A 20,911-nucleotide genomic window follows, 5' to 3' on the forward strand; every position below is an offset into this window, starting at 1 on the left:
TGGCCACGCCCATTGTTTAAAATAGGCGTGTGCATAATAACAATATAACAATGGAAAAAAATTTCGGTAGCATAAATAAAATAATAATAACAATAATAATTACACGAGTGTGACTGCAACCGTGGGCAATTTTACAAACATTACTATGAGGAAGATTTAACTCATAAATATTAAGTAATCTGACGTTCTGCTTTGTGATCTTGCGGAAGCACACCCTAATTAATATTTATCAGTGGAGCCCAAACGCCAATTCGCCAGCTGTGTAACGCCCACTTACCAACGTCAGTCTTTCAGCCAATCAGCTATACTCACTTGGCGCTCGTCAGTTTAGTTAATCAATATTCATAAGGCAAGCTGTCGCCTTAGCTTTGCCAGTGTTCGTTCGCACCGACCGAACACATTTTTATGTCTGTCTGCGATGTTTTTTAATCGCTTTTCTGTGGAAACCTACGATTGACGAACCGTTGTGCCCTGCCCCGATATTTATTTAGCGTATTGCGTAGGAACGTTACGTAATTAATATTCATGAGGGTTGCCCTCACCATAGTAGGACTCATTGGCGTGGCAGCGTAGACCCGAGTCTCTTGTTCTGCATTTTGGACGTGTCGCTCAGACAGTCCTGCATGCTAAATCCGTCTGATCACCATCTTGAGCGGAGATTTCCAACCCATCTAAGGAGATAACCGCTCGAAAAAATGGGAGAAATAAGACTACCGAGGCATATGTTTTTGTGGTGCCTGTCTGCAATCTACATGATTGCCTTTGCGTCACTTTATGTGCAGATTCCAGGTGAGTGTGTCAATATTTTGTTAGTTGAACTTGCATGAATTGATCTGTACTTTTGCATGCAGAAAGAGTTTTATCCATCCATAAGACACATGCATGATATAATTTCAGGTTTGATTTCTAAATGGAAAGTTATGTATGTTTGTCTACACTTCATCTAAAGTTGAATGCACAAGATAAATAGTTTGTTGAAAGATGTTAAAATGTCCATTCTGCAGTGCATGGATGCAGTTCTCGACATGACAACCTTATAGTAACTTTGCTATTTAAATAGGGGTTGATTTAGCAGAATCGTGTCTGTGCATAACATCTCAGATTTGATAGAGGTGCATGTTGATGCCTGTTAGAAACTGGCGAAGGAAATTCTGCTGGGCCTTTTTCACAATGGAGTCAATGTGGGTCTCCCACTTCAGGTCCTGTGAGATGGTAGTGCCCATGCTGTTTAGAATGGTGAGGTGGGTCAGTGTTGGGATGTTCCTCCAAAAGTTCGCAATCATCTGCACCGTTTTGAGCTCCAGGTTGTTTTGACTACACCAGTGAGCCAGCCATTCAACCTTCCTTCTGTATACAGACTCATCGTCATCTTGGATGAGGCCGATGACAGTAGGGTCATCTGCAAACTTCAGGAGCTTGACAGAGGGGTCCTTGGCTGTGCAGTTATTGGTGTACAGGTAGAAGCGTAGTGGGGAGCGCACACATCCCTTGGGGGCACCAGTGCTGATGGTACAGGTGCTGAAAGTCTCACTATCTGCTGCCTGTCCATCAGAAAGCTGGTAATCCACTGACTGATAGACGTGGGAACAGAATTGGTGTAATTTAGTCTGGAGAATAGCTGGGATGATGGTGTTGAAGCCGAACTGAAGTCCACAAAAAGGATCCTTGCATATCTCCCTGGTCTGTCCAGCTGTTGCAGGACATGACGCAAACCCATGATGACTGCATCATCCACAGACCTGTTTGCTTGATAAGCAAATTGAAGGGGAACTAGAAAGGGTCCAGTGATGTACTTCAGGTGGGCCAACACCAGTTTCTCAAATGAGTTCATGACCACAGATGTCAGAGCGACGGGTCTGTAGTCAGTAAGTCTTATGATTTTGGGTTTCTTTGGGACATGGATGTTGATTGAGCGTTTGAAGCAGCATGGGACTTCACACAGCTCCAGTGGTCTATTGAAGATATTAGCAATATTAGCAATTAAAAGGACATCTACTTTGTGCATGACATGCATTTACGGACCGATTGTTTCACTTTTAATTGACTATATCACAATGTGTCCAGTGTGTCAGAAGTTTACATACACATTTACAAAGTTAACTGTGCCTTTAAGCAGCTTGGAAAATTCCAAATAATTATGTCAAGCCTTTAGGCAATTAGCCAATTAGCTTCTGATAGGCTGATTGGAGTCAATTGTAGGTGTACCTGTGGATGAGTTTTAAGGCCTACCTTCAAACTCTGTGGATTTCTTTTGATTTTCCCATGATGTCAAACAAAGAGGCAAAGTCCTCAGAAAATTATTGTGGACCTCCACAAGTCTGGTTCATCTGTCGGAGCAATTTCCAAATGCTTGAAGGTACAACGTTCATGTGTACAAACAATAGTATGCAAGTATAAACACCGTGTGACCACACAGCCATCATACCGCTCAGGAAGGAGACACATTATGTCTCCTAGAGATGAACGTAGTTTAGTGCGAAACGTCCAAATCAATCCCAGAACAACAGCAAAGGTCCTTGTGAAGATGCTGGAGGAAACCGGTAGACGAGTATCTATATCCACAGTAAAACGAGTCCTATATTGACATAACCTGAAAGGCTGATCAGCAAGGAAGAAGCCACTGCTCCAAAACTGCCATGAAAAAGCCAGACTACAGTTTGCAAGTGCACATGGGGACAAAGATCTGGAGAAATGTCCTCTGGTCTGATGAAACAAGATTGAACTGTTTGGCCATAATGACCATCGATATGTTTGGAGGAATAAGGGTGAGGCTTACAAGCCGAAGAACACCATCCCAAACGTGAAGCACGGGGGTGGCAGCATCATGTTGTGGGGGTGCTTTGCTGCTGGAGGGACTGGTGCACTTCACTAAATAGACGGCATCATGAGGAAGGAAAATTATGTGGATATATTGAAGCAACATCTCAAGACATCAGCCAGGAAGTTAAAGCGCAGTCGCAAATGGGTCTTCCAAATGGACCTTGATCCCAAGCATACCTCCAAAGTTGTGCAAAATAGCTTAAGGACAATAAAGTCAAGGTGTTGGAGTGCCATCACAAAACTCTTTTCCTCAGTCTGATGAACTGAAGCGTGTGCGAACAAGGAGGCCTACAAACCTGATACAGTTACACCAGTTCTGTCCGGAGAAATGGGCCAAAATTCCAGCAACTTACTGGGAGAAGCTTGCGGAAGGACACCCAAAACTGTTGAAGTTAAACCATTAAAAGGCAATGCTACCAAATACTAACAAAGTGTATTTGAACATCGACCCACTGGAAATGTGATGAAATAAAAGCTGAAATAAATAATACTATTATTCTGACTTCTGCATAGTTTTCATTCTAGCACAAACGCATGCAGAAAGTCACACTTACAAAAAAATGCCATGGTATTACCGTGTTTTTAGACATGTAGCATGATAATACCATCAAATGAATAACTTGCATTTAATACCGTCACTTGACCATGGTACTACCACAGTACTATTTTGAAAGTCATTCTGTCTCTTACACAATCAATGACTATTTTTCTTTCTCTCTCTAGGTCTGTATGGAAATGAGGGCTTGTTACCGGCACGATGGATGCTGCGGGTTTCTGGTAAAAGTGTTCTGGAGCAGCTAAAGTATTCTCCCACCCTGCTGTGGTTCGGTCCTCATCTGGGTTTGGACACACAGCAGTGCATGGAGCTGCTTAGCCTGACTGGAGCTCTCATCAGTTTAATGGCAATGGCTGTACCTGTGCTCCGAGACTGCAGAGTGTTCCTGGTGCTCTGGATACTCTACCTGTCCCTCTACCAGGTATAGACTAATTTCACATGCTGAAATGGGTTTTTTGATGCTGACATGTAGAGAACAGGAAGGCTGAGAGCTGTTATAATACTTTTAATATCATAATGTTTTGATATTTGCAATATAATCTAATGACGGCAAATGAGATGTACACAAGACCAATACAATTAAATGAATACTTGTTTTGCATAACATTTACTCATTACAAATTGAAATTGAAACGTATGTATTGACATAGTTATTGGCTGATCCAAATAGTCTCAAAAGTGCTCAAGTAATCTCAAAATAGTGGCTGATTGGCGAACATATTGGCCTCACGGCTTGGGCTGGGTTTTGATACCGATTTATACACCAATTTGAGGAAACATTGTTTTAAGGTTGTAAGTCATTCAAGACAAGGGAACATTAATAGTAAAGATCAAAGAAACAAATTGCCATCAGTAGAACTAATAAAAACAATAAAACGAAGATACAAATGAAGAAACCAGTGCTTTAGGTTTTCAAAAGCAGTATTAAATGTTCAAGTAAACATTCAGAAATGTAAACATGTAATGAAATGTTTCATAAAACTAATGAAATGCCGGTCTTCGCTGTGTGATTATAATACATTAAAGATATTGTTAAACTCTTATCATTTACTCATGCCATCTCAGATGCTTTTAAGAAGAATATTACAATGCAAGTGAATGGTGACCAGAACTCTGAAGGTCCAATTAATTTGATCAATGTCTTCTGAAGCGATCCAATCGATTTTGGGTGAGAACAGATCAAAATAAAACTCCTTTTTCAATATAAACCTTGACAGGAGTCTCCTTGGCGATCGTGATTTCATGTTTGATTACAATTCCTGTAGCGCCATCTAGTGCTCTGCACAAGTGTCATGCAAGCGTAATCAAGCTTGAAATCATGATTGTGCCTAGAGACTGCAATGGCAAGATGTACAGGGGAAAATGTGTTTTATTTTGGTCTGTTCTCACCCAAAACTGATTGGCTCACTTCAGAAGACATTGATTAAACCACTGGAGTCGTATGGATTACTTGAATGGTCCCTTTATCTGGAACTCCAATGTTCTGGTCACCATTCATTTGCATTGTATGGACCTACAGAGCTGAAATATTCTTCTAAAAATCTTCATTTGTGTTCGGCAGAAGGAAGGAAGTAAGTCGTACACATCTGGGATAGCATGAGGGTGAGTAAATAATGAGAGGATTTTCATTTTTGGGTGAACTATCCCTTTAATACTTCACAATTTACACTTCAGGTCAGATGTTTTGATACAAATCCACTTTTGTCCCTCTGTTTACGTTCTTGGGACATAATTGACTGTTTTGCATTCAACGTAATGAGCACCCCTGCCAGAGAGTAAAACATACATTTTGTGATTTTAAGAATCAAGGCTGATTTATACTTCTGCGTCAAACCTACAGCATATGTTCCACGTTGTGGCTAACAGGTTGGTTTGCATTCGTAGTCAAACGAAATACAGAGGCCGATACATTTTACCGTTTGGACAATTTGTTTCTTGAGGGTTCTGAAAATCCTTTGCTTGCATGTGAAAGGACTTAGAAATGTAAATGACCAGTCAGGGTTTGTTTTGTTGTTACGTGCCATTGTGTTAGTACAATAATAGACCAATGTGCAAAAGTGTAATTTAAACGGTCCGTATATCAGAGCCACGAAAGACGCATTGAGCTCAATGTTAAATTGCTCACGTGTTTCATTCTCCCTCTCTCTCTTCAACAGTTCACTGTCTTGTCTTACGGAAAAAATGCTAATAACAAAACTAATATAATATGCCTTCCGCAAATATGTGCATATCTCGTTTAAACAAATGTAATAAACAAACCTCACAAAAATTGGGCAGATCCAGCTTCCTGTGGAGTGCTCATTTATTTACCTCTAAATGACGTATAATAACAGCCTCTCCCTGGGAGTGGTAGTGGCGGCGTAGTGGGCTAAAGCACATAACTGGTAATCAGAAGGTTGCTGGTTCGATCCCCACAGCCACCACAATTGTGTCCTTGAGCAAGGCACTTAACTCCAGGTTGCTCCGGGGGGATTGTCCCCGTAATAAGGGCTCTGTAAGTCGCTTTGGATAAAAGCATCTGCCAAATGCAGCAATGTAAATGTAATGCCTCTCCTCAGCAGTTCCCTGTCACTTTTTTTTTTCACGTTCCATGTTGAAAAATAAATCGTCAAATGAATGAATATCTACTCGCCTGAATAATGCAAAATGGTTGTTTTATTGACTTTACAATGCATATAGGCATGTAAAACAGTTTAATGGAAAGGAGGAGGCGAAAACCGTCCGGCGATATAAACAATATTTTAATGATTAACCAAAACGAAAGACAAATGATGGACATGTCCGTAAACGATCTCTCTCTCGTCGCACCACCGTCCGCAGTCGGCCTTTATCCCTCTCGGAGGCCTGATAAGGGACCGGGTGTGTATAATCACGACCCAGCCCGACCCTCCGCCCTGTCACAAGGCAATATAACCAACTCTTACCAGGTGCTTTTTAATTTGCTGACAAATTAGAAGTGTTTATGTTTCCATAATTTATGAAATAGGATTATTTATTGAACACACGTCCTACTGTCGAACATGTGGTCAAATCATCATGCCAATCGGAAAGATTGCAAGTAGAATACATCACATATTATTTCATATCAAGTAAAGGCTCGGAGAAAGAAAGCTTTTAGAGGTTATAAGCTATAAGCCGATATCTTTTGTCGCATTTCGCTAGTAACTTCATGAAACAGTGGGTGCTCCTGATTGAGACAATTGCTTTAATGGTCACGATTATAAACGATTATAATCCATCGTTTATATCCATCCATCGTCAACCGCTTATCCTGTGTACAGGGTCGCGGGGGGCCTGGAGCCTATCCCAGCTAACATTGGGCGAAAGGCGGGGGACACCCTGGACAGGCCGCCAGTTCATCGCAGGGCCACACATAGACAGACATACACTCACACTCACCTCCACATCCACACCTAGGACAATTTTTTTGGAGACACCAATTAACCTAGCCTGCATGTCTTTTGGATGGTGGGAGGAAGCCGGAGTACCCGGAGAGAACCCACGCAGACACGGGGAGAACATGCAAACTCCACACAGAAAGGCCGGGGCAACCAGGGTTTGAACCCACGACCTTCTTGCTGTGAGGCGACAGTGCTAACCGCTGCACCACTGTGCCGCCCTTGATATAATCCTGGGAGGCGGTCTTTGGTTAAAGTGGACCAATCACAGCTGTTGTGGTCTGCGGCATCGTTCATGTATTATTATATTTGACCAATTCTAATCACTAATCATAGCTCTTGCATATCAGCAGTCTGATATTTAGAGTGCACTATTATTTGTTTCCAAATGTCCCAAAAGGGCAGTGGTGGCTCAACGGTTAAGGCTCTGGGTTACTGACCAGAAGGTCGTGGGTTCAAGCCCCAACACTGCCAAGATACCACTGTTGGGCCCTTGAGCAAGGCCCTTGAACCTATCTGCTCCAGGGGCACCGTATCATGGCTGACCCTGCACTCTGACCCCAGCTACATGTCAACCACTACACATCAGCAGAGGAAATGTTTGATTGTACAAGGCAATGTATTGGTGCTTACATTTTTAACTTGTTTCTTTAGGTGGGTCAAGTCTTCCTATATTTCCAGTGGTGAGTATCAGATTTTCCATCCGTTTGTGTTTTTGGTCATGGTTCATGACAATACGGTGACACATTTTCTGTGTGTGTTCCTAGTGTTACTCTGTGATTTTTCTGGCATTGTTGAACTGCTATGCAACCGTGTCAACAAAACAATCCTGATGTTGTTAGGAGTGTAATTTATGGTAGTGACACGTCTGTCTTGAGCTGCTTTCATAACACGTGTGAAATCTCTTAAGCATTTCAGAAGCTTGTATTTATATGTCAAACTTTTCTCAGGGATAACCTGTTGTTGGAGACGGGCTTCTTGGCCATACTTGTCGCTCCCATGAACATGCCCTGGTCTTCAAAAGTGCGTCTTCATGACAACGTGACTTTCTGGCTGGTGCGCTGGCTGTTGTTTCGGCTGATGTTTGCGTCTGGTGTCGTCAAACTGACCAGCCGGTGTCCCACCTGGTGGGGTCTGACAGGTAAGGAATAGCTTTAAAGGAATAGTTCAGCAAAACATGAAAGTTCTGTCATTTATTACTCACCCTCATGTCGTTCTGAACCTGAACGTCAGCTGTAACCTATCACTATGAGACCCAGTGTATCCCGACCCCGCTGGCCTGGTTTGCTCACCAGCTGCCGGTGTGGTTCCAGAAACTCAGTGTGGTGGGAACATTTGTTACCGAAATCGCTGTTCCGTTTCTGTTCTTCAGCCCCATACGAAGACACAGGCTCACCGCTTTCTATATGCAGGTGTGTATGTTAGCGTTTGGCGAGGGACTGTCTATCGTTTTATTTTAATGTGCAGTGTGTTTATTTTTGTGAGAGATGTCTCCGTGTTTTACAGGTTCTGCTTCAGGTGCTGATTATTCTGTCAGGGAATTATAACTTCTTTAATATTCTCACGATCACTCTGTGCCTCTCTCTGCTGGATGATCAACATGTCAACTTCTGGCTCCGCAGACCCCGCCAAAGACAGAGAGCTGTATGTAGACGCACAACAACACTTTTGATGTTGTTGTTATTTAGGCTGTATTTATATATTTATTTATTTGCATTGTGTCCTACCCTGGTGTGATGCGATTAGAGATGGGAACCGTAAGAAATCAGAAGTTTACATGCACTTAGGTTGAAGTCATTAAAACAAATTTTTTAACAGTTCCACAGATTTCATATTCGCAAACTATAGTTTTGGCAAGTCGTTTAGGACGTCTACTTTGTGCAATTTTTCCAACAATTGTTTACAGACCGATTGTTTCACTTTTAATTGACTATATCACAATTCAGGTGGGTCAGAAGTTTACATACAGTTAACTGTGCCTTTAAACAGCTTGGAAAATTCCAGAAAATTATGTCAAGGCTTTAGGCAATTAGCCAATTAGCTTCTGATAGGCTAATTGGAGGTGTACCTGTGGATGTATTGCCTAAACAGTTTTGATTGAGTTCAGGGCTTTGTGATGCCAATACCTTGACTTTGTTGTCCTTGAGCCATTTTGCCACAACTTTGGAGGTATGTTTGGGGTCATTGTCCATTTTGAAGACCCATTTGAGACTGCGCTTTAACATCCTGGCTGATGTCTTTTCAATATATCCACATAAGTTTCCTTCCTCATGATGCCATCTATTTTGTGAAGTGCACCAGTCCCTCCTGCAGCAAAGCACCCCCACAACATGATGCTGCCACCCCCATGCTTCACAGTTGGGATGGTGTTCTTCGGCTTGCAAGCCTCACCCTTATTCCTCCAAACATAACGATTGTCATTATGGCCAAACAGTTCAATCTTGTTTCATTAGACCAGAGGACATTTCTCCAGAAAGTCAGATATTTGTCTCCATGTGCTCTTGCAAACTGTAGTCTGGCTTTTTAATGGCGGTTTTGGAGCAGTGGCTCCTTCCTTGCTGAGCAGCCTTTCAGGGTATGTCAATATAGGACTCGTTTTACTGTGGATATAGATACTCGTCTACCGGTTTCCTCCAGCATCTTCACAAGGACCTTTGCTGTTGTTCTGGGATTGATTTGGACGTTTCGCACTAAACTACGGTCATCTCTAGGAGACAGAATGTGTTTCCTTCCTGAGTGGCATGATTTACAATTACATTTATGCATTTGGCTTTTATCCAAAGCGACTTACAGAGCCTTTATTACAGGGACAATCCCCCCGGAGCAACCTGGAGTTAAGTGCCTTGCTCAAGGACACAATGGTGGTGGCTGTGGGGATCGAACCAGCAACCTTCTAATTAACAGTTATGTGCTTTAGACCACTACGCCACCACCACTCTAATGATGGCTGTGTGGTCCCATGGTGTTTATACTTGAGTACTATTGTTTGTACCAATGATTGTGGTAACTTCAGGCATTTGGAAATTGCTCCGACAGATGAACCAGACTTCTGGAGGTCCACAATAGTTTTTCTGAGGTCTGATTTCTTTTGAGTTTCCAATGATGTCAATCAAAGAGGCAGTGAGTTTGAAGGTAGGCCTTAAAACACATCCACAGGTACACCTCCAATTAACTCCAATTAGCCTCCAATTAAGCTAATTGGCTAATTGCCTAAAGGCTTCACATAATGTTCTGGAATCAAGCTGTTTAAAGGCACAGTTAACTTAATGTATGTAAACTTCTGACCCACTGGACACATTGTGATTATAGTCAATTAAAAGTGAGCACAATCTGACTGTAAACAATTGTTGGAAACATTACTCATGTCATGCACAAAGTAGATGTCCAAAATAACTTGCCAACACTACAGTTTGCTAATATGAAATCTGTGGAGTGGATACAAAATTAGTTTTAATTACTTCAACCTAAGTGTATGTTTACTTCATCTTTATATAGTTTGCGAGATTGTACATTTTCTATTTCATATTTCACTTTTTATCATTTCAATAACATTTTAGCTTTTTAAAAAAAACCTACAAATTTCACAGTCAATTTATGATTTTTCATGAAAATATTCTTGATTATTTATAGTAATGATACAAGATGTCACTTATTGAAATATCATACACCTTTTTAATAAAAATATTATTCACAAGTTTGGAACCAAATAATGAAAATAGAATTCTACATATAACAATAATTTAATAATTGTATTATACAAATTATAATTTAAGTGCTTGTTCAAATGTACAATGTAAATACATTAGGTTTATTGGGCGAGGCTTCGGATTTACCAAACCCCTACATGCCTGTTTTTAAAATTCTTCAATATTTACAGTGTTTGTTGAACTTAAAATATTTAATAATTTCCCCTTTTAAATATTTAGATTTACAAATGTATCACACTTACTACATTACTACATTTTGTTACATGTTTGTTTATAAGAATTTGTGCAATTTACATTGATATGTGTAACAAGCGCTAAATTGGTACTGTCTCTTTAAGAGAACCGGCAGATCTGCGTGGTGGTTTTTCCCTCCTCCCATGCAATGTATGATTAGAAATTATGCTTTTAACATTTTAATCACTAATGGACTGTAAATAACAGGAAGGATATAAAAAAAAAATATCCGATACTTGGAAAAGGATGACGTTAGAAAACTGAAATCAGAGTTTTCAAACAAAGCTGGATTCGTGTGGAATGGATGTGGCCTAAATTTTCCAACTCATTCCGGGATGAATTTGACTCTTATTTGGTTTTGTACAGCATCCTTGCAGACCCTCTTGTCCGGTCTTATCGTGATGGTCGAAGTTGGCGTATACGCTCTGCTTGCCTACTTGACTGCCCTTTACTTTGACCTGCAGGTGGAATGGGACAAGAAAAGTGTCTCCTCCAAAGCAGGTAAAACTCCAGCATTTATATTCATTTCATTTCTGATAGTTGTCGTTCAGTAGGATTCACCTTTTTGGATTTCTGTTCTTCAGCATTTACGTTTTTTGAGTTCAGCGGGTTTTTGAAGGCAGTCACAATGCCCAGTATCTGGATGGGTGTGCTGTCTGTCACCTGGGAGATCATCACCGCCATGTTTAAGTGAGTGGTGTTGTCTGTTTGCAACAGTGCACAGGTGTTTGTTGGAATAGGATGTCCAGTAGATGGCACTGTGTGCATTGAGTCCAGTAATGTCCAGTGTCTGTGAAGTGGATTGGTTCTGAATGTGTGTGTGTGTGTTGCAGGAGTGCTTGTGTGAAGGGTGTGTTCTGGCGTCTCTGGAGTACAGTCCAGTGGGCAGTTATGGCTTCAGCTACAGTCTCAATGTTTGCCATCAGCCTGGTCAGTGACAACTACAAAACAAATCTCATGAAATACACACGTCTTCATACTTCTTTAGATATCATCTTTTGTCTTTTGGTTCCTTTTTGTCTTTAGTCATGTTAGAATAAAATGGAAATATCAGGGATTTTTAAAAGTGTCATTTTCATCCTCGGCCACTCCTCCACCCTCTAATGGACAACAGCCGTGCCTCTCCGGGCAGATCAGAGGCAGTCCTCTGGCCCCTGGCGTATGTGACACTCCGCCATGTTATTGGTGAACGGTAGGGGTCTCCCCCAACCCTAGCAGCCGTAACCGCTCCAGGCGGTTGGTTGGGAGCCCCTCCTCCCTTCGTGGTCGGCGGACATTCCTCCTGCTTCCAGGCGGCCGGGCTCCTCTGTCCTCCGGTGGATGGCCACAGCTGCTCCTTTGGGGTGGATGGTAGCGGCAAGAACTCAATACGGCACATCCCTCCTCCTTTCCAGATTTCGGCACCAGTGTAAAGGGCTTAAAGGGGAAAGGAGGCGACAACCGGCTTGACAATATAAATAATATTTTTATTTGAATCTCAACCAAAAAGACAAACACACACACACAAAGGTGTCGGACAGCAGTCTGTAAATCTCTCTCTGTCCCACTGCAGTCTCCAGTCTGCCTTTTATCCCTCTCTGAGGCCTATATGACAGTAACAATGCTAATAGTGTGTTTGTGTGTGGGTGGATGTGTATGAGCACAGGTTCCATACACCTTCATTGAATATGAGGCCAACAGTAATCTTTGGCCTGGCATCCAGACTGCGTTTGAGATAACTGACCGTTACCAACTGGTCAACTCGTACGGACTGTTCCGGAGAATGACTGGAGTTGGAGGACGTCCAGAGGTGGTCATTGAGGGCAGCATGGATCGCAACACATGGACGGTCAGTTCAAGGTTAATTCAGGAAGTGTGTGACGTACAAATGATGTATAAAGTACGACTAATTAATCACATGCAAGTCTAGTGGTTCAGGATATGGGATTGTAACCAATAGGTTGTAGGTTCAAACCATGCACTGGTTGATCCTGAACTATAACCATTGTGCCCATGGGCATGGCACTTAACCCCGGGTTACTCCATTGGGATTGTTTCTGTTACTGTTTCTGTTGGTATTAGGCAAAATCTCATCAGTCATTACATCCATAATTAAAAACTTTTTGGTGGATTTATTTCCCTACAGGAGATAGAGTTCATGTACAAGCCAGGGAACATGAGCGCAGCACCCCTGTTGTTGCTCCGCACCAGCCCAGACTGGACTGGCAGATGTGGTTTGCTGCTCTTGGGCCGCACACACAGAGTCCCTGGTTCAGCAGCCTATTAAACCGACTACTTCAGGGCAAACGAGATGGTAAGAAGTCTGAATGTGTTTATGTGCATGCACGAGTTTGCCAAAGACACAATTCTCCGTGCAGTGTTTATACTATATTTGGGCAATTCCAGGGATGGCATTTGCTGTGAAAACAATACAGAAATAATAAGGTTTGGCACTGCTAAAAACATGTCATTTTTAATTTTCATTGTTTCGAACGTGACAGTTGTGAAAGCGGCACTTACACAATGAGGAAAAACCATTAGTATGATATCCGTCATGGCTGCACGATGGACTAAAATAAGATTAAAATCGTGATTATGGCTGTGCACGAAAACTAAACCACAAAAGGCTGCATTTTAAAATATATAATATGCATTGACCGCTTCAGTCAGTGATGCACGATGAGCTGCGCCCTCTAGCGGGTGTGTGCGGAACATGTCGAGCAGCACAGCAATATGAGATGATCTAATGGTTATCATATTACTACTCAAATCACTAAGTTTGTCAAAATGAACCCTTTCAAAATGTTGGCTTTAGTTCCAGTAAGCTTGAAATATGTCACAAAGTAATAAAGAGTGAAATATCTGAATAATCATGGTAAAAGAACAAGCTGTGGATGTTTGATTCTCCCATTGATATCCATATTTACATTTATGCATTTGGCAGACGCTTTCATCCAAAGCAACTTTCAGTGCACTTATTACGGGGACAATCCCCCCGGAGCAACCTGGAGTTAAGTGCCTTGCTCAAGGACACAATGGTGGTGGCGGCGGCTGTGGGGATCGAACCAGCAACCTTCTGATTACTAGATTACCAGTTATGTGCTTTAGACCACTACACCACCACCCATATGACATGTAATAAAGTGTCTGTAATGGTCACGTCCTGTAACGCATTATTATGGGTATTTAAAGTAAAGGGAGAATTGAACTTAACCTCTAAAACAATATGGACATGACACAGCACTCAAATGCAGCGCTGTCATAAATTTGGCTAATAATGTATTTCTCAGACATTTTCTTGTCTTTCTGAAAATAATTATTGCTTACTTAAAGTGGAATTAAATGTCCTTTTGTCCCCTCTATTGCAACCATAAAATATGGCTGGTTGAAAATGTTGTTCTAGAAATGGTGCCCTCTTCATGTGAGGTGGATAAAGCAATTTCCTAAAAGAAATTGTTACAGAACTTTGACTCAATAACATCGGATGTATCAAATATGATACACAACGTTTCACTATTTGTTCACGCCGATGAGCCAAACGAACTATGGTATGTAAGTTTCACATATTAATGGCACCATCTAGTGGTTATTTGTGGAAAAAGTGGTTTCAATGTCTATATCGATCTATTTATAATGGAGGAGGACTGCGTGAAAAGTGACCTTATGTTGGGATAAATGACAACTTCTTATGATGATGTAAAATTGACAATAATGATTATATTGTTACTGATATTTTAAAAGGAGTATTTGCTGAATATAAGCAACTTGTGCTTGGTTAAAATGTTGTATATTATTTGATTGAAAAGCCAGATGAATTCCATATGTATCAAATATGATACAGCAGGCTTTTGAGGTATATCTCTAAATCTACATTGCATTCATTCCTACCACAAAAAGAAAATGGATAAATCACGTAGATTGGAAAATTCTATCATGCTCTGTCATCATAAAGATCTCATTGTTTTTCATTACAAGCTATTATGATGTCATCTTACCATAAGTTACTGAGACCCAGAGAAAAAAGTTTAACAATTTCCCTTTTTTAAATGTCAATATAGTGTTTGGTGCATAAAATCCATCTGATAAAAATGGATTATTGAAAAAAGAAAATTCAATTCATATTGTATTTGATGTGCTGAATTGAACTGTGATACATTTCAGTCCATATTTATTGATCAAGAAGAGGAAGTTGTCATGGCCAAACTCTCAAACATTTGGTATCTCTGAAAAGCCCAGAGAGTCCTCTAAAAATACCCCACTGTAGCATGTATGGGCAAAGAAACCCTTTCGGAAGCAAATGTCCTACACAAAAATGAATTGCAGGGCATCAGGAGGATAATGACCTTTTAAAGCCTAATTGATCAAATATGATGCATAAAAAAAAAAATTCCTTTTTTTTTTTTTTTTTAATGATTTATTTTAAAACTGTCTAATAGTGCTAAAAAGAGTTTAATGTAAAAAAAAAAATTGAATTTTCTGACAATTATTTTATATGTCAGGCTTTACTGGTCTAATACAGTACAGTATAGATGGACATAAAATGCCAATTTAAAGGGGTTTTGTTCCTTTGCTTTAAACTTTCTTTTTACGAGGTATGTTTGACATTTACATGGAATTGTTGTCTTGTGTTGTGCAGTAATACGACTCGTTCAGACAGACGAGTCTCTGTATCCGTTCAGCAAACAGCCTCCTGCATATCTCCGGGCTCATCGCTACAAATACTGGTTCACCGAGCCGAAAGAGGATGGGTGGGTTACATGCACACATACCCACCAGTGCAATAAATTTCACAATAAGTCTTGCTATCAAATGACATTTACATATAATGCAATTGGCTGATGCTTTTATCCAAAGGGACTTGCCTGTTCCCTGGAATTGAAACTAGGGATGCACCATTATCTAATTATTTAAAGCAGCATCTGCTGATACCAATAGTTTGGTGGTTCTACTTTTTTATATGCTACCTTTTTTCAAATCCCTGATAGTTACACATATTTGAAAGAAATAAAGCAATCATTTCATGAGTTGTAAACCAAGCACATTATTAACTCCATCTTGAGAAATTCTAGCAGTGCAAAGTATGAATATTGCTGTCACTGCTTTCATTGTGACCCAATAATAATTCCACACAAGAGGCATTGTTCTGTCACACAACGCACCAGTTTTAGGCCAATTGTCCAACATGTTTTTTGGCAGGAATTAATTGGCTCAGATCATCGTCTGTTTTTAAACTATTGGCCGATGTCGGATTATGCAGTTAATTGTTTTTATCGGCCAGTACAGATGTTGGCCAATACATTGATGTATCTCTATTTCAAACTGTTACTTTGTTGTTAAAAATGGTTAATGTTTATTGCCATTGTTCAGGTCATACCCTCAGCGATGGTGGAGGAGGGTGTATGTGGAGGAGTTCTATCCCATAGTGCAGCTTGGTGACGCTTATCTGGAACATATGCTTGTTCAACATGGTCTCAAGGTAAAGAACGGGTTGACCATCAAAAGTGAACATGTGATTGAATTGGGAAACATTTTGAATAATGGCTTCAATTATAAACTCGCATGATGACAATGAAAGCGTTCTAATTTCTCAGCAAATTAAAAAGCATTATTAATAGATTGGTAAGATCAGCTAAATGCATTGTAAAGTCCAGATTCTAGGCTTTAAAATGACACCTATTTTGTTCAGATCAACCAATTAGTCATTAATGTATTTATTTAATTATACTTTTCTTCCCCCGCAGTGAGTGCCTCCCACTGGCCTGGTTTAAGCTCAGTTCAATGAATCATTCTATCAATAAAAATATAGATATTTTCAAAATAGGAGTACAAAACCTGTCATTATTACTAAAACAAAAGTTGATAAAAATATCTAATGCAATATCTTGTGATAATATATGCAATATGAGAGATTTAAAGCAATCTTAGTGGGCCGGTCATTTTTTACCGGTAACATAAAATGTGTTAAAACAAACACAACACAAGGGTTAAAAGGGTTGCTTGACTGTAGTTGAACTTTTTTTTTTTTTATTTATATTTTTAGCTGCAAGTTGCAATTATCGGGGTCCAAACAAAAAGTAGAGAAAATGACCAAAATGACACAATTTTAAGGAACAAATCAAGGCCAAGTAGTTTCATTACAAAGTACTTTAGTGAATTGTAGTTATTGTGTTTGCAGAATTGCAAGGATGACCAAAACGTACACCTCCGATTTCATTTCTGTCCACCGTTTTGAGTTTTCCAAAAAAGCAAACAAAACAAAAACACTTTCAAACTCTTAGACCATTGGTCTGATTTCCTTAAAATGTTGCATCTATCATCTAGAGACTCTCTTGACAAAGTTACCAAAATTATTTTACATTTACATTTATGCATTTGGCAGATGCTTTTATCCAAAGCGACTTACAGTGCACTTATTACAGGGACAATCCCCCCCGGAGCAACCTGGAGTTAAGTGCCTTGCTCAAGGACACAATGGTGGTGGCTGTGGGGATCGAACTAGCGACCTTCTGATTACCAGTTCAGTGCTTTAGGCCACTACGCCACCACCACACATTTTGATTTGCAAATCATTTAGATCAGTCACTCTCAACTGGTTTTGCTGCAGGTCCCAGACTCCTCCATTGGACGTCAAGTGGCGACCCAAGAAGTACAAAAGTAGTTTATCATACAAAAGTGGATCTTGATAGTTTCATAATTTCGGCAGCAATAATTCACCGGACAAAACACAAACCATGTCCTCATTGCAAGCAGGGGCGGAGCCATGAGTTTTTCAAAGGGGTGGCCAGGCAGGGGCAAGCGATCAGTCTGGTGGCACCAGAAATGTTCGGGCAGCATTTTTATATGGGTTGAGTGGATACAATGACACCCGGGACGGAGATGTTTGGCGACATTGGTGTGCGCACATGTTAAGTTGGTACATTTTTACAGAGATGGTTTCACCTCTAAAGAGCTAAATTGTGCCAAAAATGAATAAAAAAGCAACAGCGAGTGGGGTGGCCAGGCTTCGGTCCATGGTGGGCACGGCCATCCCGTTGGCAACCCCTAGCTCCACCACTGGTTGCAAGTGAGCATGTACTTCATGTAGTCTGGGTCATGTTTTCTTGTACCTTGCGTTGTTTTGCTCATGGTTTTTGAGGATGACCCACAACATTATGTCGATAATTTGATTGGACGCAGGCCTTTGCCATGAAGAACAAAAGATATAGGAAGCATTTTCAGCTCACTTTTAAAAGTCTCCAAATTTGGTGTCTCTTGAAAACACTTCTTTAGTGGTCTTATTATTATTGACTGATGCCAACTGATTCTTCTTGTGCATTAGGATAAGACCCCTACGAGGCGTGGTTCGAATGCTTGGTTGCCACGGTTATTGCGGCAAGTTGGCGAACATGTACGTGAGATGCCGGCTCCTCTTCTGCTGTTGACTCTCTTCAGCTCGGCAGCAACAGTCGGTCTCCTCAACTGTCTACGATCACGCACACGTCCTCACCAACACGAGTCCCACCAGAACAAACCCGCGGATAAACAGACCGCAAACGCAACACCCTCCAACATGGCAGAGACGGACGAGAAGAAGCTTGTGGAGGAAACTAAAGCGGATGCTGAGGTAGAGGAAGATGGACCGTTGGAAGAGGAAGATGCAACAAAGACTAGCGAAGAGGAACAGGAAGAGGAAGTGAGCTCAGAGGAAAGGGACGTAGACCGCGTCAGAAAAAGAAAATGATGAGCTGTTGTCTCTCGATTCAACTTCAGACTCTACAAAAGCAACTCAGGGTAATTACATCTGCCCCAGAACATCAGCACTTATTTATTACTTCCATTATGTCAAAACACTTTCTGTTTTCAAAGGTATATTTGAGACATTTAGACATCATAGTAAAGCATTTACATATACCAGTGGCTTACTTGAAGTTCAGCTAAACTTGAAAGTAAAGAACGTAAGCGCTTGCCAGATTTAGACACTATAAAAGAGCAAAATCACAAGGACTTTTTGTTATTTGGCCCTTGATTGTTCAAAGGGGTTAATGCAAAACAAGGTAGATTGTTTCTTTCCTACCATCCGCTAACTGCTCGCACACTTCATGATGCCACATTCACTAAAACCCAGGATGTGTCCTCCGAGTTTCTTTTGAGACCTAAAAATATAACTTTACATGTTGGGATGCACACATTCTGGGCCGTGCCTTTTTATGATTTACCTAGAATAAAAAATCAAGTATGGTTACAGGTGTCCGAAAATATTAGTTGTAATATGAAGATATTTAAATTAAGTTGCTTTTTAATCTGACGGTCATCATGTCTTTGTTGTAAGATATGTGTATTGCTGTAATGTTCCCAGATCAGTTTTTGTTTAGTTTTTTTACCACTGTGATCACATTATTAAGATATGCCTAGACCCCATTGTGTAAAATGTTGCATGTTTATTATGTTGATATGAGCGATCTAAGAAAGAAAAAACTCTGCTTTAATGTTTTGTAATATTTTTAATAAACATGTATAAAAATATGCACGCGTATAAGTGCCTTTATTTCCAAAGATTTAACAAAGCATGTGTAATGTAGCGTAATGCCTTGAATACCGATACATGAATACTCAAGAAAAGGTGTACATGTTTCTTTCTAAGCTAGAATATATATATATATATGTATAACTCCTTTTTCAGGGCACGGTATTTTAAAGATACTTTTGTAATAATCCAAATAACTTTACAGATCTTTATTGTAAAGGAAAGGTTTTCCATGCTTGTTCAATGAACCATAAACAATTAATGAACATGCACCTGTGGAACGGTCGTTAAGACACTAACAGCTTACAGACGGCAGACAGTTAAGGTCACAGTTATAAAAAACTGAGGACACTAAAGAGACCTTTCTACTGACTCTGGAAAAACACCAAAAGAAAGCTGCACAGGGTCCCTGCTCATCTGCGTGAACATGCTTTAGGAATGCTGCATGGAGGCATGAGGACTGCAGATGTGGCCAGGGCAATAACTTGTCTGTACTGTGAGACGCCTAAGACAGCGCTACAGGGAGACAGGAAGGTAACATCACCTGCACAGGATCGGTACATCGGTATCACACCTGCGGAACAGGTACAGGATGGCAACAACAACTGCGCGAGTTACACCAGGAACGCACAATCCCTCCATCAGTGCTCAGACTGTCCGCAATGGGCTGAGAGAGGCTGGACTGAGGGCTTGTAGGTCTGTTGTAAGGCAGGTCCTTACCAGACATCACCGGCAACAATGTCGCTTATGGGCACAAACCCACCTTCACTGGACCAGACAGGATTGACAAAGAGTGCTCTTCACTGAAAAGTCACGGTTTTGTATCACCAGGGGTGATGGTTTGACTTACGTTTATCGTCGAAGGAATGAGCGTTACACTGAGGCCTGTACTCTGGAGCGGGATCGATTTGGAGGTGAAGGGTCCGTCATGGTCTGGGGCGGTGTGTCGCAGCATCATTGGACTGAGCTTGTTGTCATTGTGGACAATCTCATCGCTGTGCGTTACAGGGAAGACATCCTCCTCCCTTATGTGGTACCCTTCCTGCAGGCTCATCCTGACATGACCCTCCTGCATGACAATGCCACCAGCCATACTGCATACTGCATGGGACCTGTTGGATCGAAGGATGAGGGCTAGGGCCATTCCCCCCAGAAATGTCTGGGGACTTGCAAGTGCATTTGTGGAAGAGTTGGGTATCATCTCACAGCAAGAACTGGCAAATCTGGTGCAGTCCATGAGGAGGAGATGCACTGCAGTACTTAATGCAGCTGGTGGCCACACCAGATACTGACTGTTACTTTTGATTTTGAACCCCCCCCCTTTATTCAGGGACACATAATAATGTAACGCATTATAATGTATTTTGCAAAGAGCATAAAAGTTCATGCAACTCTGTGGATTGCTCCCCTCAGTTATTTATATTAATAAAGGATATCATACATTTAAAACTAGTGTTAAGCAAATGGTTTTTAGCATGTTGCTACATGGTTAGCTGCAGTTGACAGTATGCAGGGTGGTATGTTAATCCTAGAGCCAGAAACATACTTTACTCAAGCCAACAAACATACATGCTAACATGCGTTCCACTTCTTTATACATAACGTGCACTTGCGTTACGGTGATGGTAACAATTCTCAGTACTCAAGGGGGCTATAGAGTTACCTTGAAAAGTTTGTGTTATTAAACTGTAGGCGTCATTATTCAAGTAAGTTG

The 20,911-nt window shown here is 40.9% G+C and overlaps 1 protein-coding gene across 1 annotated transcript; it reads left to right on the forward strand.

The window, feature by feature from the left end:
* The first annotated feature begins 534 nt into the window (after nt 1-534).
* Nucleotides 535-19,176, forward strand: lmf2a (lipase maturation factor 2a). Its single transcript, XM_052097760.1, is given in 15 exon segments — nt 535-789; nt 3,544-3,797; nt 7,429-7,457; nt 7,725-7,915; nt 8,008-8,186; nt 8,281-8,422; nt 11,082-11,216; nt 11,300-11,405; nt 11,549-11,645; nt 12,361-12,543; nt 12,841-12,880; nt 12,883-13,008; nt 15,331-15,442; nt 16,062-16,170; nt 18,013-19,176. Coding segments are annotated over 15 exon segments (2,199 nt in total). The 5' UTR covers nt 535-695; the 3' UTR covers nt 18,415-19,176.
* Nucleotides 19,177-20,911: the final 1,735 nt, after the last annotated feature.

The sequence above is a fragment of the Xyrauchen texanus genome, chromosome 29 (assembly GCF_025860055.1).
Source record: "Xyrauchen texanus isolate HMW12.3.18 chromosome 29, RBS_HiC_50CHRs, whole genome shotgun sequence".
Classification (NCBI taxonomy): domain Eukaryota; kingdom Metazoa; phylum Chordata; class Actinopteri; order Cypriniformes; family Catostomidae; genus Xyrauchen; species Xyrauchen texanus.